Source organism: Oncorhynchus mykiss, chromosome 21 (assembly GCF_057628025.1).
Source record: "Oncorhynchus mykiss isolate SJ-2025 chromosome 21, ASM5762802v1, whole genome shotgun sequence".
Taxonomy (NCBI): Eukaryota; Metazoa; Chordata; class Actinopteri; order Salmoniformes; family Salmonidae; genus Oncorhynchus; species Oncorhynchus mykiss.
The window spans coordinates 56,825,001-56,842,500 of record NC_143042.1 but is presented as its reverse complement, the minus strand read 5'-3'; the positions used below and the strand labels follow the sequence as shown (position 1 = coordinate 56,842,500).

General features: G+C 44.4%; 1 protein-coding gene across 1 annotated transcript in view; it reads right to left on the bottom strand.

Moving 5' to 3' along the window:
* Positions 1 to 17,500, bottom strand: part of LOC118942973 (tyrosine-protein kinase TXK) — a 39,673-nt gene that overhangs the window by 17,779 nt on the left and 4,394 nt on the right. The window contains exons 6-9 of the mRNA XM_090214949.1: positions 16,478 to 16,532; positions 16,255 to 16,334; positions 9,976 to 10,100; positions 9,785 to 9,859 (exon numbers count right to left, since the gene is read on the bottom strand). Of these exons, the coding sequence (XP_090071075.1) occupies positions 9,785 to 9,859; positions 9,976 to 10,100; positions 16,255 to 16,334; positions 16,478 to 16,532 (335 nt within the window). The remainder of the gene's footprint in view (positions 1 to 9,784; positions 9,860 to 9,975; positions 10,101 to 16,254; positions 16,335 to 16,477; positions 16,533 to 17,500) is intronic.

The following is a 17,500-nucleotide window of genomic DNA, read 5'->3' as shown; positions in this document are numbered from 1 at the left end:
TGTTTTTGTCGGCGTCATCCTAATAAAAAGGAATACGTACGCTCACCACGCTGCGCTTTGGTCCAGTCGCGAGGGCCAGCCAACGAGAGCATACAGGTCGCAGTGGTGGGAGGCATATGGGGCTTTGGTGACAAAACGGATGGCACAGTGATAGACTACATCCAATTTGTTGAGTAGAGTGTTGGAGGCTATTTTGTAGATGACATCGGCGAAGTCAATGATTGGTAGGATAATCAGTTTTACGAGGGTATGTTTGGCAGCATGAGTGAAGGATGCTTTGTTGCGAAATAGGAAGCCGATTCTAGATTTAATTTTGGATTGGAGATGCTTAATGTGAGTCTGGAAGGAGAGTTTACAGTCTAACCAGACACCTGGGTATTTGTAGTTGTCCACGTATTCTAAGTCAGAACCGTCCAGAGTAGTGATGCTGGACAGGCGGGCAGGTGCGGGCAGCGATCGGTTGATCGGTTGAAGAGCATGCATTTAGTTTTACTTGCATTTAAGAGCAGTTGGAGGCCATGGAAGGAGTGTTGTATGGCATTGAAGCTCGTCTGGAGGTTTGTTAACACAGTGTCCAAAGAAGGGCCAGAAGTATACAGAATGGTGTCGTCTGCGTAGAGGTGGATCAGAGAATCACCAGCAGCAAGAGCGACATCATTGTGGTATACAGAGAAAAGAGTCGGCCCGGGAATTGAACCCTGTGGCACCCCCATAGAGACTACCAGAGGTCCGGACAACAGGCCCTCCGATTTGACACACTGAACACTGTCTGAGTAGTTGGTGAACCAGGCGAGGCAATCATTTGAGAAACCAAGGCTGTCGAGTCTGCCGATGAGGATGTGATGATTGACAGAGTCGAAAGCCTTGGCCAGGTCAATGAATACGGCTGCACAGTATTGTTTCTTATCGATGGCGGTTATGATATCGTTTAGGACCTTGAGCGTGGCTGAGCTCGGAAACCAGATTGCATAGTGGAGAAGGTACGGTGGGATTCAAAATGGTCGGTGATCTGTTTGTTGACTTGGCATTTGAAAACTTTAGAAAGGCAGGGCAGGATGGATATAGGTCTGTAGCAGTTTGGATCTAGAGTGTCTCCCCCTTTGAAGAGGGGGATGTCCGAGGCAGCTTTTCAATCTTTGGGGATCTCAGACGATATGAAAGAGAGGTTGAACAGGCTAGTAATAGGGGTTGCAACAATTGCGGCGGATCATAAGGATTGGAAAAGAGAGAGTAAGAGGCGGGGAGAGAGACGTTAACGTGTTGACAGGTACATGTCAATGTGTGTATTTACTGTCTGTAATGAAAGTGTGTGTGTGTGATATGTGATTAAAGTGAAAATCTGAGGTACGCACCAGAACCTAGCCCCCACCAGACCCTAACCCCCACCAGACCCTAACCCCCACCAGACCCTAACCCCACCAGACCCTAGCCCCCACCAGACCCTAGCCCCCACCAGACCCTAGCCCCCACCAGACCCCCCACCAGACCCTAACCCCCACCAGACCCTAACCCCCACCAGACCCTAGCCCCCACCAGACCCTAACCCCCACCAGACCCTAACCCCCACCAGACCCTAACCCCCACCAGACCCTAGCCCCCACCAGACCCTAACTCTAACCAGACCATAACCAGACCCTAACCCCCACCAGACCCTAACTCTAACCAGACCCTAAACAGACCCTAACCCCCACCAGACCCTAGCCCCCATCAGACCCTAACCAGACCCGCACCAGACCCAAACCAGACCCTAACCAGACGCTAACCAGACTCTAACCAGACCCTAACCAGACCCTAACCAGACCCAAACCAGACCCTAACCAGACGCTAACCAGACTCTAACCAGACCCTAACCAGACCCTAACCAGACCCAAACCAGACCCTAACCAGACCCACACCAGACCCTAACCAGACCCTAACCAGACTCTAACCAACCTGACCCGCTAATATAGAAAATGCCTGTTGGCTACAGTCAGAGATGACGGAACGATTTTTTGACGGGGGGTGCAGGATTTAGTTTTGCCTATAGATATATTTCTGACACTTTGGTAGGCTATTTGTAAGTCAACTTATAATTCTATAATTAGATACATGCAGATTCCCTGCTGTTGTATTTTACCCTAGAATACTAAATTAACTATTGCTCAAGATCACTTCCTGAGTCAACATCACTTCCTGAGTCAAGATCACTTCCTGAGTCAAAATCACTTCCTGAGTCAAGATCACTTCCTGAGTCAAGATCACTTCCTGAGTCAAGATCACTTCCTGAGTCAAAATCACTTCCTGAGTCAAGATCACTTCCTGAGTCAAAATCACTTCCTGAGTCAAGATCACTTCCTGAGTCAAGATCACTTCCTGAGTCAAAATCACTTCCTGAGTCAAGATCACTTCCTGAGTCAAGATCACTTCCTGAGTCAAGATCACTTCCTGAGTCAAGATCACTTCCTGAGTCAAGATCACTTCCTGAGTCAAGATCACTTCCTGAGTCAAAATCACTTCCTGAGTCAAGATCACTTCCTGAGTCAAAATCACTTCCTGAGTCAAGATCACTTCCTGAGTCAAGATCACTTCCTGAGTCAAGATCACTTCCTGAGTCAAGATCACTTCCTGAGTCAAGATCACTTCCTGAGTCAAGATCACTTCCTGAGTCAAGATCACTTCCTGAGTCAAGATCACTTCCTGAGTCAAGATCACTTCCTGAGTCAAGATCACTTCCTGAGCCAAGATCACTTCCTGAGTCAAGATCACTTCCTGAGTCAAGATCACTTCCTGAGTCAAAATCACTTCCTGAGTCAAGATCACTTCCTGAGTCAAGATCACTTCCTGAGTCAAGATCACTTCCTGAGTCAAGATCACTTCCTGAGTCAAGATCACTTCCTGAGTCAACATCACTTCCTGAGTCAAGATCACTTCCTGAGTCAAGATCACTTCCTGAGTCAAAATCACTTCCTGAGTCAAAATCACTTCCTGAGTCAAGATCACTTCCTGAGTCAAAATCACTTCCTGAGTCAAGATCACTTCCTGAGTCAAGATCACTTCCTGAGTCAAGATCACTTCCTGAGTCAAAATCACTTCCTGAGTCAAGATCACTTCCTGAGTCAAGATCACTTCCTGAGTCAAGATCACTTCCTGAGTCAAGATCACTTCCTGAGTCAAGATCACTTCCTGAGTCAAAATCACTTCCTGAGTCAAGATCACTTCCTGAGTCAAGATCACTTCCTGAGTCAAGATCACTTCCTGAGTCAAGATCACTTCCTGAGTCAAGATCACTTCCTGAGTCAAAATCACTTCCTGAGTCAAGATCACTTCCTGAGTCAAAATCACTTCCTGAGTCAAGATCACTTCCTGAGTCAAGATCACTTCCTGAGTCAAGATCACTTCCTGAGTCAAGATCACTTCCTGAGTCAAGATCACTTCCTGAGTCAAGATCACTTCCTGAGTCAAGATCACTTCCTGAGTCAAGATCACTTCCTGAGTCAAGATCACTTCCTGAGTCAAGATCACTTCCTGAGCCAAGATCACTTCCTGAGTCAAGATCACTTCCTGAGTCAAGATCACTTCCTGAGTCAAAATCACTTCCTGAGTCAAGATCACTTCCTGAGTCAAGATCACTTCCTGAGTCAAGATCACTTCCTGAGTCAAGATCACTTCCTGAGTCAAGATCACTTCCTGAGTCAACATCACTTCCTGAGTCAAGATCACTTCCTGAGTCAAGATCACTTCCTGAGTCAAAATCACTTCCTGAGTCAAAATCACTTCCTGAGTCAAGATCACTTCCTGAGTCAAAATCACTTCCTGAGTCAAGATCACTTCCTGAGTCAAGATCACTTCCTGAGTCAAGATCACTTCCTGAGTCAAAATCACTTCCTGAGTCAAGATCACTTCCTGAGTCAAGATCACTTCCTGAGTCAAGATCACTTCCTGAGTCAAGATCACTTCCTGAGTCAAGATCACTTCCTGAGTCAAAATCACTTCCTGAGTCAAGATCACTTCCTGAGTCAAGATCACTTCCTGAGTCAAGATCACTTCCTGAGTCAAAATCACTTCCTGAGTCAAGATCACTTCCTGAGTCAAGATCACTTCCTGAGTCAAAATGCAAGCCGAGATCTACCGCTCTGATATTTTAAAAACATTATCACCTCATAGTGGCTATGCTCAGTAGGCATTAGGCCCAATACATTATCACCTCATAGTGGCTATGCTCAGTAGGCATTAGGCCCAATACATTATCACCTCATAGTGGCTATGCTCAGTAGGCATTAGGCCCAATACATTATCACCTCATAGTGGCTATGCTCAGTAGGCCTTAGGCCCAATACATTATCACCTCATAGTGGCTATGCTCAGTAGGCATTAGGCCCAATACATTATCACCTCATAGTGGCTATGCTCAGTAGGCATTAGGCCCAATACATTATCACCTCATAGTGGCTATGCTCAGTAGGCATTAGGCCCAATACATTATCACCTCATAGTGGCTATGCTCAGTAGGCCTTAGGCCCAATACATTATCACCTCATAGTGGCTATGCTCAGTAGGCATTAGGCCCAATACATTATCACCTCATAGTGGCTATGCTCAGTAGGCATTAGGCCCAATACATTATCACCTCATAGTGGCTATGCTCAGTAGGCATTAGGCCCAATACATTATCACCTCATAGTGGCTATGCTCAGTAGGCCTTAGGCCCAATACATTATCACCTCATAGTGGCTATGCTCAGTAGGCATTAGGCCCAATACATTATCATCTCATAGTGGCTATGATCAGTAGGCATTAGACCCAATACATTATCACCTCGTAGTGGCTATGCTCAGTGGGCATTAGGCCCAATACATTATCACCTCATAGTGGCTGTAATCAGTAGGCATTAGGCCCAATACATTATCACCTCATAGTGGCTATGCTCAGTAGGCATTAGGCCCAATACATTATCACCTCGTAGTGGCTATGCTCAGTGGGCATTAGGCCCAATACATGATCACCTCATAGTGGCTGTAATCAGTAGGCATTAGGCCCAATACATTATCACCTCATAGTGGCTATGCTCAGTAGGCATTAGACCCAATACATTATCACCTCATAGTGGCTACGCTTGAATTTCCCTGCCAATGTTGCTCTTCTCAGACCATTTAGAAATGACATATTTATATTATAAGATTGTAGGTGTAAGATCAGCTGCCTCTCACTCGGCTCACCGTCCCTCCTCTCTCTCTCTCTCTCTCTCCCTCCGCTGAGAAAAGAGGGACCGTCTTCCAGCTGATGGCGAAACTTAAGCCGCACTGCATTATTTCTGCCTCATGCACCAATTCATGATGTTACTTATATGACCAGAAAAAAATAAAAATAAATATAGAATTTAAAAAAAATAAAAAAAGACACAATAACAAAGAAAGCTTTTATCAAACGTGCTTTTATCAAACGTGCTTTTATCAAACTGGTGAAGGGTGTGTTGACAGAATAACAACTTAAACATCAACTTACTCATAAAAACTGCGGATCTTCGCCGTATTCAACGAGGGTCTCTCTAGTCTCTGGTTTTTGAAAGTCTTGCGATCGAGGCTTCTTTTTACAGTATTTGGGCGGAGGAACCTGTGCCGGCCGACGCGGTGATCTGAGCTACCTGATTGGTCTGCGGCAGACTAATATGTGCACTTGATTTACTCGCCGGGTAGGCGGAGTTCTACCTTCAGACACATGAAATGGTTCCAACATGGAAACAGTTTGGCCTCCCGGCGCTTAGGGCTGCTGAATCAAGTACGCCTATCGACAACATCGCGGAACAACGTACAGTAACAGGAACGAAAAGCTTTGTCATTGTTTGTTTTGGTTTTTTTTTTACAGACATTTTTAAGGTGATCGACTAGGAATGGCTTAGATATCGACCAGTCGATTGGTGACCACTGTTATAAATTATTATGAATAAATGCTTCAATCTCGTTGACGGCAAGTTTTATCTGACATCTCTGCTTCGGAGCAAAGATGTTTAACTCAAAAAAACAAAACAAAAAAATTTGAAAGATTGTCTGTGCAAAACGTCCAAATGACATCAGTTTGACCGGTTGTAAGGAAATAGAAAGCTGTGAAAACAACCCAACGTATTTCTGATAGATTTCAGTCCTGCTTGGATGCGTATTTTATGTGGTTGAACTACTATCAGCTGTTATGATGCTGATAAACACAACAGACGGTCCCTACCTGTGGTTGAACTACTATCAGCTGTTATGATGCTGATAAACACAACAGACGGTCCCTACCTGTGGTTGAACTACTGTCAGCTGTTATGATGCTGATAAACACAACAGACGGTCCCTACCTGTGGTTGAACTACTATCAGCTGTTATGATGCTGATAAACACAACAGACGGTCCCTACCTGTGGTTGAACTACTATCAGCTGTTATGATGCTGATAAACACAACAGACGGTCCCTACCTGTGGTTGAACTACTGTCAGCTGTTATGATGCTGATAAACACAACAGACGGTCCCTACCTGTGGTTGAACTACTGTCAGCTGTTATGATGCTGATAAACACAACAGACGGTCCCTACCTGTGGTTGAACTACTATCAGCTGTTATGATGCTGATAAACACAACAGACGGTCCCTACCTGTGGTTGAACTACTATCAGCTGTTATGATGCTGATAAACACAACAGACGGTCCCTACCTGTGGTTGAACTACTGTCAGCTGTTATGATGCTGATAAACACAACAGACGGTCCCTACCTGTGGTTGAACTACTATCAGCTGTTATGATGCTGATAAACACAACAGACGGTCCCTACCTGTGGTTGAACTACTATCAGCTGTTATGATGCTGATAAACACAACAGACGGTCCCTACCTGTGGTTGAACTACTGTCAGCTGTTATGATGCTGATAAACACAACAGACGGTCCCTACCTGTGGTTGAACTACTGTCAGCTGTTATGATGCTGATAAACACAACAGACGGTCCCTACCTGTGGTTGAACTACTATCAGCTGTTATGATGCTGATAAACACAACAGACGGTCCCTACCTGTGGTTGAACTACTATCAGCTGTTATGATGCTGATAAACACAACAGACGGTCCCTACCTGTGGTTGAACTACTGTCAGCTGTTATGATGCTGATAAACACAACAGACGGTCCCTACCTGTGGTTGAACTACTATCAGCTGTTATGATGCTGATAAACACAGCACCTCTACAGACGGTATCTAACTGCTCATTATCATTCTCTCAAGATGCTGAAAGAAATTAATCATATTTCTCCACTCCTGTTCCAGTCAAAATGTTTCCTACATTTGATGTTTAAGTTTACGGCAATAAATTAAGTTAATATTAAGGCTATGTGAGAGGTTATAGACCCTACAGCAAGGCTATGAGAGGTTATAGACCCTACAGTAAGGCTATGAGAGGTTATAGACCCTACAGTAAGGCTATGAGAGGTTATAGACCCTACAGTAAGGCTATGAGAGGTTATAGACCCTACAGTAAGGCTATGAGAGGTTATATACCCTACAGTAAGGCTATGAGAGGTTACAGACCCTACAGTAAGGCTATGAGAGGTTATAGACCCTACAGTAAGGTTATGAGAGGTTATAGACGCTACAGTAAGGCAATGAGAGGTTATAGACCCTACAGTAAGGCTATGAGAGGTTATAGACCCTACAGTAAGGTTGTGAGAGGTTATAGACCCTACAGTAAGGCTATGAGAGGTTATAGACCCTACAGTAAGGCTATGTGAGAGGTTATAGACCCTACAGTAAGGCTATGAGAGGTTATAGACCCTACAGTAAGGCTATGTGAGAGGTTATAGACCCTACAGTAAGGCTATGAGAGGTTATAGACCCTACAGTCAGTGTCCAGATTTCAGTTTCTGTTTATTTTCAACTATCCACTTCACAGCTTTTCTCTTATTGAATTTAACTCCGACATTGTCCTTTTAGGAATAACTTAAACTTTTTCTGCCAGTTCCCAAAAGCGTGTAGGCAATTAGCGTGTAGGCGATTAGCGTATAAGTGTTTAGCATGTAGGCTATTAGCGTGTAAGCATTTAGCCTGTAGGCTATTAGCGCGTAGGCGATTAGTGTGTAAGCATTTAGCCTGTAGGCTATTAGCGCGTAGGCGATTAGTGTGTAAGCATTTCGCCTGTAGGCTATTAACGTGTAGGCGATTAGTGTGTAAGCATTTAGCCTGTAGGCGTTTAGCGCGTAGGCGATTAGCATGTAGGCTATTAGCGCGTAGGCGATTAGAATGTAGGCTATTAGCGTGTAGGCGATTAGCGCGTAGGCTATCAGCGTGTAGGCTATTAGCATGTAGGCGATTAGCGCGTAGGCTATCAGCGCGTAGACTATCAGCGTGTAGGCGATTAGCGTGTAGGCTATTAGCACGTAGGCTATTAGCACGTAGGCGATTTGCCGCGAGTAAAGTTTGGCCTTAAAGCTTACGCTGATGCACTAATATCAGAGAGCTTAAAAAGAATGAAAGAAAAACCTCAGTGTCGCCTACTGACGTTGCACAATAATTATACATTTATGGATGTTTATTTATTTCTCTTTATTCAATCCTGCTCTTCATCCAGAAAACATTACATGACCCTAAACCCACCCGGACTGGTGTGTGTTTTAGAGTGTGTGTGTGTTTTAGAGTGTGTGTGTGTTTTAGAGTGTGTGTGTTTTAGAGTGTGTGTGTTTTAGAGTGTGTGTGTTTTAGTGTGTGTGTGTGTGTTTTAGAGTGTGTGTGTGTTTTAGAGTGTGTGTGTTTTAGTGTGTGTGTGTGTGTGTGTTTTAGACTGTGTGTGTGTTTTAGAGTGTGTGTGTGTTTTAGAGTGTGTGTGTTTTAGAGTGTGTGTGTTTTAGTGTGTGTGTGTGTGTGTGTTTTAGAGTGTGTGTGTGTTTTAGAGTGTGTGTGTTTTAGAGTGTGTGTGTTTTAGAGTGTGTGTGTTTTAGTGTGTGTGTGTGTGTGTGTGTTTTAGAGTGTGTGTGTTTTAGAGTGTGTGTGTTTTAGTGTGTGTGTGTGTGTGTGTGTGTTTTAGAGTGTGTGTGTGTTTTAGAGTGTGTGTGTGTTTTAAAGTGTGTGTGTTTTAGAGTGTGTGTGTTTTAGAGTGTGTGTGTTTTAGAGTGTGTGTGTTTTAGAGTGTGTGTGTGTTTTAGAGTGTGTGTGTGTTTTAGAGTGTGTGTGTTTTAGAGTGTGTGTGTTTTAGAGTGTGTGTGTGTTTTAGGGTGTGTGTGTTTTAGAGTGTGTGTGTTTTAGAGTGTGTGTGTGTTTTTGTCTTTTAGAGTGTGTGAGTGTGTTTTAGAGTGTGTGTGTTTTAGAGTGTGTGTGTTTTAGAGTGAGTGTGTGTGTTTTAGAGTGTGTGTGTGTGTTTTAGAGTGTGTGTGTTTTAGAGTGTGTGTGTTTTAGAGTGTGTGTGTGTTTTTGTCTTTTAGAGTGTGTGAGTGTGTTTTAGAGTGTGTGTGTGTGTTTTAGAGTGTGTGTGTTTTAGAGTGTGTGTGTGTGTTTTAGAGTGTGTGTGTGTGTGTGTGTTTTAGAGTGTGTGTGTTTTAGAGTGTGTGTGTTTTAAAGTGTGTGTGTGTTTTAGAGTGTGTGTGTGTGTGTGTGTGAGTGTGTTTTAGAGTGTGTGAGTGTGTTTTAGAGGGTGTGAGTGTGTTTTAGAGTGTGTGTGTGTGAGTGTGTTTTATAGTGTGTGTGTGTGTTTCAGAGTGTGTGAGTGTGTTTTATAGCGTGTGAGTGTGTTTTAGAGTGTGCGAGTGTGTTTCAGAGTGTGTGAGTGTGTTTCAGAGTGTGTGTTGACTGACCTGAGCTGAAGCCTGGTGTAGCAGGGACACACCTGCCCATAGGTCCTACTGCATACCTTAACCTGGTCACCAGACCTGCACACACAGAGGGCGAGAGTGTGTGTGTGTGTGTGTGTGTGTGTGTGTGTGTGTGTGTGTGTGTGTGTGTGTGTGTGTGTGTGTGTGTGTGTGTGTGTGTGTGTGTACTCTACCTGCGGCGTTGTGGTTGTGGTACTCTATGAGTTCAGGTATCGAGGTGAAGATGTGCTTCTCACAAAGATAGAAGCTTCCAGAATCATTGAGCTTTATCTGGTAGTGTCTGATACCACCGTTTATACTAAGGGGAGAGAGAGGAGCAAGAATAGTGGGAGAGAGAGAGGTAGAGAGAGGGAGAGATAGAGACAGGGATGGAGAGAGAGAGAGAGAGAGGGGGAGGGATGGATGGATGGATGGATGGATGGATGGAGAGAGAGAGAGAGAGAGAGAGAGAGAGAGAGAGAGAGAGAGATAGAGACAGGGATGGAGAGAGAGAGAGAGAGAGGGGGGAGGGATGGATGGATGGATGGATGGATGGAGAGAGAGAGAGAGAGAGAGAGAGAGAGATAGAGACAGGGATGGAGAGAGAGAGAAAGAGAGGGGAGGGATGGATGGATGGATGGATGGATGGATGGATGGAGAGAGAGAGAGAGAGAGAGAGAGAGAGAGGGGGATGGATGGATGGATGGATGGATGGATGGAGAGAGAGAGAGAGAGAGGGGGATGGATGGATGGAGAGAGAGAGAGAGAGAGGGGGGATGGATGGATGGAGAGAGAGAGAGAGAGAGAGAGAGAGGGGGGATGGATGGATGGAGAGAGAGAGAGAGAGAGAGAGAGAGAGAGAGAGGGGGATGGATGGATGGATGGAGAGAGAGAGAGACAAAAAATATTACAAAATGAAGCTCCTTATGGAAAATCAAGAGACACTTTTTGCTGACTATTATAAAAATGGGAACATCAGCAACCTCATCTTCCACACAAACCATCCCCTGGTATGGCACAGTGCTATATTAGCACACTACCCCTTTGTTACGAGAGGGGATGTTAACGAGGGGTGGAAACTCAGGATACTAGACAACGAGGACTCTGAGTCAGCTAATATAAACCTCTATAAGTCTGGAACAGTAATGGTACAGGGTAACCCTAAACAGTTTCAGATGGACTTTCACCTAATTAAAGAATTAGCCCAGCAGGAGAAGCTCTCCCTTGAGAAAGATACCCCCACCCCGAGCGGGTCAGACCAGACCTCTTCATTATATAACCCCACAGACGAGCAACCCCCAGCGGAGAGTCAACCTCCCAGCACGGAGTACTACTTCCTTATTGAAATGAAGGACAAATTCGCCCAGCTGGAGGTAAGGCAGGTGGAGCTGGAACAGCAGGTGATTACACTTCAGTCAGCACAGACCCAGACAACAGTCCAGCACAACAACACCATCTTAACCAGACAACAGTCCACCACAACAACACCCTCTTAATAACCAGACAACAGTCCATCACAACAACACCCCCTTAACCAGACCCGGAGTGCTGGAGGTGGAGAGAGACATATCTGCACTCTGGACAGTGGTGAGACAACTAGAAACAGGAGAAAGAGCAGGAGCAGAACAGAGCACTTGAGGAGAGGATCAGACTGCTGGAGGAGATCGTGAGTGGGACGGAGGAGAGTTTGAGGTGGACGGCGTGTGACAGAGAACAATCCACTAGAGAGGTGGCCACCCCCACAGAGAAGCCAGCAGAACAGCCCACCTCAGCACCCGACAAAAGTCTCGACACCACAGGAGAAACAGTCCACACCAGACCCTGACCATAGAGTCGACATCACAGCAGAACAGACAAATGAAGAACCCCAAGCCCAGCGGCTCTCACCCCCTCTGAGCACCCCCCCCCCCACTCCTGTCAGCCACCCTGATAGCCCTTCTGACAACCCCCCCACACCCACTGAGGATAAACACAAGACACAAATTGTACTCCTTATGGACTCAAATGGGAAGTATATAGAAGAAAAAAAACTTTTCCCAAACAAAGTGTGTCTAAACTCTGGTGTCCAAACACCCAGCGCGCCCTAGACCTTCTGTCCGAGGACCAACTAGGCTCACCCAGCCACATAATAATACACACAGGCACAAACGACCTGAGAGCACAGCAGGAAAGGGTGGCCACAGCACTGAAGGGAGTGATTGAAAAGGCTTCTTCTACTTTCCCCAACGCACAAGTGGTTATCTCCACCCTGCTAACACGAAAAGACTTCCACCCTGCCACAATACAGCGGGTAAACGCAAGTATTTCCCGTGACTGTGCCTCAAAACCAAACGTTTTCCTGGCCCACCACTCCACCCTGGACTTGAACAGCCTCTATGACCAGGTCCACCTCTACAAGGCAGCAGTGCCAACCTTTGCCCGAACTCTAAAGGACATCGCTCTCAAACGTATCCCCAACACTTCACATAGGAGCAACAGATCAATAGACACCCCACCCAGACCAGCGAGACACTCTCCCAGACCTGTGGGACCCCCCCCCCCCCCCCCCCCCCTGGACCTACACATAGAGGACCCACGCCAAGAGGAATTACATCCAGACCACAGCACCCCCAGACACATCCACACCCCCACCCCAACCAATCAGCATACCCCCACATCAACCATGCCCACACCCCATTTAGGCCCCCTCAGATCAGACCTATGCCCCTCCTGCCCACGCCATGCACCCCACCCCCGCAAAGAGGGCCTCAACATGGAAGTCACACATACGCCCAGGTAGTGAGCGGGCAAACAGGCCCAACCCCCACTCTTACACTCGCCCAAGCCAATGGCATGTACCAGATGCTCAGCAGGCTCTGCTCATACTTACTGGCCTGAGGCCAAACCACGACCAACAACATTGGACACTTTATGGAACACAAAGCCTTCACTATATCATCCTGGAATATCCAAGGCCTGAGGTCATCTGCCTTTGGCCTAAAGAGCAGGAACCCGGACTTCACCAAAGAAATCGGTAATATAGACATTGTCATCCTGCAAGAAACCTGCTATAGAGGAGACGGACCCACTGGTTGCCCTCTAGGTTACAGAGAGCTGGTAGTCCCATCCACCAAACTACCAGGTATGAAACAGGGAAGGGACTCAGGGGGTTTGCTAATTTGGTATAGAGCAGACCTAACTCATTCCATTAAATTAATCAAAACAGGAACATTTTACATTTGGCTAGAAATTCAAAAGGAAATTATCTTAACAGAGAAAAATGTCCTCCTGTGTGCTACCTACTAGAATCCTCATACTTTAATGAAGACAGCTTCTCCATCCTGGAGGGGGAAATCAATCATTTCCAGGCCCAGGGACATGTACTAGTCTGTGGCGACCTAAATGCCAGAACCGGACTAGAACCTGACACCCTCAGCACCAATAATTTTGCACACCCAATTTTTCAGTTTTTGATTTGTTAAAAAAGTTTGAAATATCCAATAAATGCCGTTCCACTTCATGATTTTATTTTATTTTATTTTTTTATTTAACCAGGCAAGTCAGTTAAGAACAAATTCTTATTTTCAATGACAGCCTGGGAACAGTGGGTTAACTGCCTGTTCAGGGGCAGAACGACAGATTTGTACCTTGTCAGCTCGGGGGTTTGAACTCACAACCTTCCGGTTACTAGTCCAACGCTCTAACCACTAGGCTACCCTGCCGCCCCAGATTGTGTCCCACTTGTTGTTGATTCTTCACAAAAAAATACAGTTTTATATCTTTTTGTTTGAAGCCTGAAATGTGGCAAAAGGTCGCAAAGTTCAAGGGGGCCGAATACTTTCGCAAGGCACTGTACATAGTCAATGGTAGGCTTCGAGGGGACTCCTATGGTAGGTACACCTACAGTGGGGCAAAAAAGTATTTAGTCAGCCACCAATTGTGCAAGTTCTACCACTTAAAAAGATGAGAGAGGCCTGTAATTTTCATCATAGGTACACTTCAACTATGACAGACAAAATGAGGGAGAAAAATCCAGAAAATCACATTGTAGGATTTTTAATTAATTTATTCGCAAATTATGGTGGAAAATAAGTATTTGGTCACCTACAAACAAGCAAGATTTCTGGCTCTCACAGACCTGTAACAACTTCTTTAAGAGGCTCAATACTTTTTTTGCCCCACTGTATAGCTCATCTCTTGGCAGTAGTACTGTAGACTACTTTATCACTGACCTCAACCCAGAGTCTCTCAGAGCGTTCACAGTCAGCCCACTGACACCCCTATCAGACCACAGCAAAATCACAGTCTACCTGAACTGAGCGATACTCAATCATGAGGCATCAAAGCCAAAGGAACTGAGTAACATTAAGAAATGCTATAGGTGGAAGGAATGTCAATTGGAAATCTACCAAAAAAGAATTAGGCAACAACAAATTCAATCCCTTTTAGACAATTTCCTGGGTAAAACGTTCCACTGTAATAGTGAAGGTGTAAACTTGGCAGTAGAAAATCTTAACAGTATATTTGACCTCTCAGCTTCCCTATCAAATCTAAAAATCTCAAATAGAAAACCGAAGAAAATGAACAACAATGACAAATGGTTTGATGAAGAATGCAACAATCTAAGAAAGAAATTGAGAAACCTGTCCAACCAAAAACATAAAGACTCAGAAACCCTGAGTCTACGCCTTCACTATGGTGAATCACTAAAACAATACAGAAATACACTATGGAAAAAGAAGGAACAGCACGTCAGAAATCAGCTCAATGTAATTGAAGAATCCATAGACTCTAACCACTTCTGGGAAAATTGGGAAATTCTAAACAAACAACAACCCAAAGAATTATCTATCCAAAATGGAGATGTATAAACCACTTCTCCTATCCTGTTTCTATAACAGAGAACAAACAGCAAAAACATATACATGATCAAATACAAATCTTAGAATCTACTATTGAAGACTACCAGAACCCACTGGATTCTCCAATTACCTTGAATGAGTTACAGGACAAAATAAAAACCCTCCAACCTAGAAAGGCCTGTGGTGTTGATGGTATCCTCAATGAAATGATCAAATAATACAGACCACAAATTCCAAATGGCTAAACTTAAACTCTTTAACATCATCCTCAACACTGGCATTTTCCCCAATATTTGGAACCAAGGACTGAATCCCTTAAAGTGGAGACAAATTTGACCCCAATAACTACCGTGGGATATGCGTCAACAGTAACCTTGGGGAAATCCTCTGCATTATTATTAACAGCAGACTCGTACATTTCCTCAGTGAAAACAATGTACTGAGCAAATGTCAAATCGGCTTTTTACCAAATTACCGTACGACAGACCACGTATTCACCCTGCACACCCTATGTAAAATACCAAATAATGCATGCAGAGCAGAATTAGGCCGTTACCCACTAATTATCAAAATCCAGAAAAGAGCCGTTAAATTCTACAACCACCTAAAAGGAAGCGATTCCCAAACCTTCCATAACAAAGACATCACCTACAGAGAGATGAACCTGGAGAAGAGTCCTCTAAGCAAGCTGGTCCTGGGGCTCTGTTCACAAACACAAACACACCCCACAGAGCCCCAGGACAGCAGCACAATTAGACCCAACCTAATCATGAGAAAACAAAAAGATAATTACTTGACACATTGGAAAGAATTAACAAAAAAACAGAGCAAATAGAATGCTATTTGGCCCTAAACAGAGAGTACACAGTGGCAGAATACCTGACCACTGTGACTGACCCAAACTTAAGGAAAGCTTTGACTATGTACAGACTCAGTGAGCATAGCCTTGCTATTGAGAAAGGCTGCCGTAGGCAGACATGGCTCTCAAGAAAAGACAGGCTATGTGCTCAGTGCCCACAAAATTAGATGGAAACTGAGCTGCACTTCCTAACCTCCTGCCCAATGTATGACCATATTAGAGACACATATTTCCCTCAGATTACACAGATCCACAAAGATTTCGAAAACAAATCCAATTTTGATAAACTCCCATATCTACTGGGTGAAATTCCACAGTGTTCCATCACAGCAGCAAGATGTGTGACCTGTTGCCACAAGAAAAGGGCAACCAGTGAAGAACAAACACCATTGTAAATACAACCCATATTTATGCTTATTTATTTTCCTTAACCATTTGTACATTGTTAAAACGCTGTATATATATATAATATGACATTTGTAATGTCTTAATTGTTTTGAAACTTCTCTATGTGTAATATTTACTGTTAATTTTTATTGTTTATTTCACTTTTGTATAATATCTACCTCACTTGGCAATGTTAATACATATTTCCCATGTCAATAAAGCCCCTTGAATTGAATTGAAGAGAGGGAGAGAGGGGGAGAGAGAGAGAGAGAGAGAGAGAGGAAGAGAGAGAGAGAGAGAGAGAGAGAGAGAGAGAGAGATGGCTCAGTGTGTTAGGGATTGATTTTGCACATGGTCCATATAATGTATTTATTAAAGGTACTTACCCCAGAGCTTTAGTGAACACTGATACAGTGTAACAGCTTTGTTGACTCGACTCCCTCACCACAAACCCTCCCTCTTTAGCCTGTAGAGATTAAATGAACAATTGTAGAATATCTACAGATTTACAGCACAGGAGAAACAGACAGACAAGCAGACTACCTGACTAACAGATAGTCTGGCTAATTGATTGATTGATCGAAGAAAGAACAAAACCCGGACTGGAACCTCCTGTCGTAGTAGCTGTTCAGCTTCTGATCTGGTGATGCTCTGACAGTACCACCTAGAACGGTGGAGGAGAGAACGCTTTACTGGACTGCAATGCTAAGCACTAAGGAAGTATCTGTGTAGTACTGGACTGGGTAAGTATCTGTGTAGTACTGGACTGTGTAAGTATCTGTGTAGTACTGGGCTGTGTAAGTATCTGTGTAGTACTGGACTGTGTAAGTATCTGTGTAGTACTGGACTGGGTAAGTATCTGTGTAGTACTGGACTGGATAAGTATCTGTGTAGTACTGGACTGGGTAAGTATCTGTGTAGTACTGGGCTGTGTAAGTATCTGTGTAGTACTGAGCTGTGTAAGTATCTGTGTAGTACTGGACTGTGTATCTGTGTAGTACTGGACTGTGTATCTGTGTAGTACTGGACTGTGTATCTGTGTAGTACTGGGCTGTGTAAGTATCTGTGTAGTACTGGACTGGGTAAGTATCTGTGTAGTACTGGGCTGTGTAAGTATCTGTGTAGTACTGAGCTGTGTAAGTATCTGTGTAGTACTGGGCTGTGTAATTATCTGTGTAGTACTGGACTGTGTAAGTATCTGTGTAGTACTGGGCTGTGTAAGTATCTGTGCAGTACTGGGCTGTGTAAGTATCTGTGTAGTACTGGACTGTGTAAGTATCTGTGTAGTACTGGACTGGGTAAGTATATGTGTAGTACTGGACTGGATAAGTATCTGTGTAGTACTGGACTGGATAAGTATCTGTGTAGTACTGGGCTGTGTAAAAGTATGTGTAGTACTGGACTGGACTGTGTATATGTGTAATACTGGACTGTGTTTCTGTGTAGTACTGGACTGTGTAGCTGTGTAGTACTGGGCTGTGTATCTGTGTGATACTGGACAGGATTAGTATATGTGTAGTACTGGACTGTGTATCTGTATAGTACTGGACTGTGTATCTGTTTAGTACTGGGCTGTGTATCTGTGTGATACTGGACAGGATTAGTATCTGTGTAGTACTGGACTGGGTATCT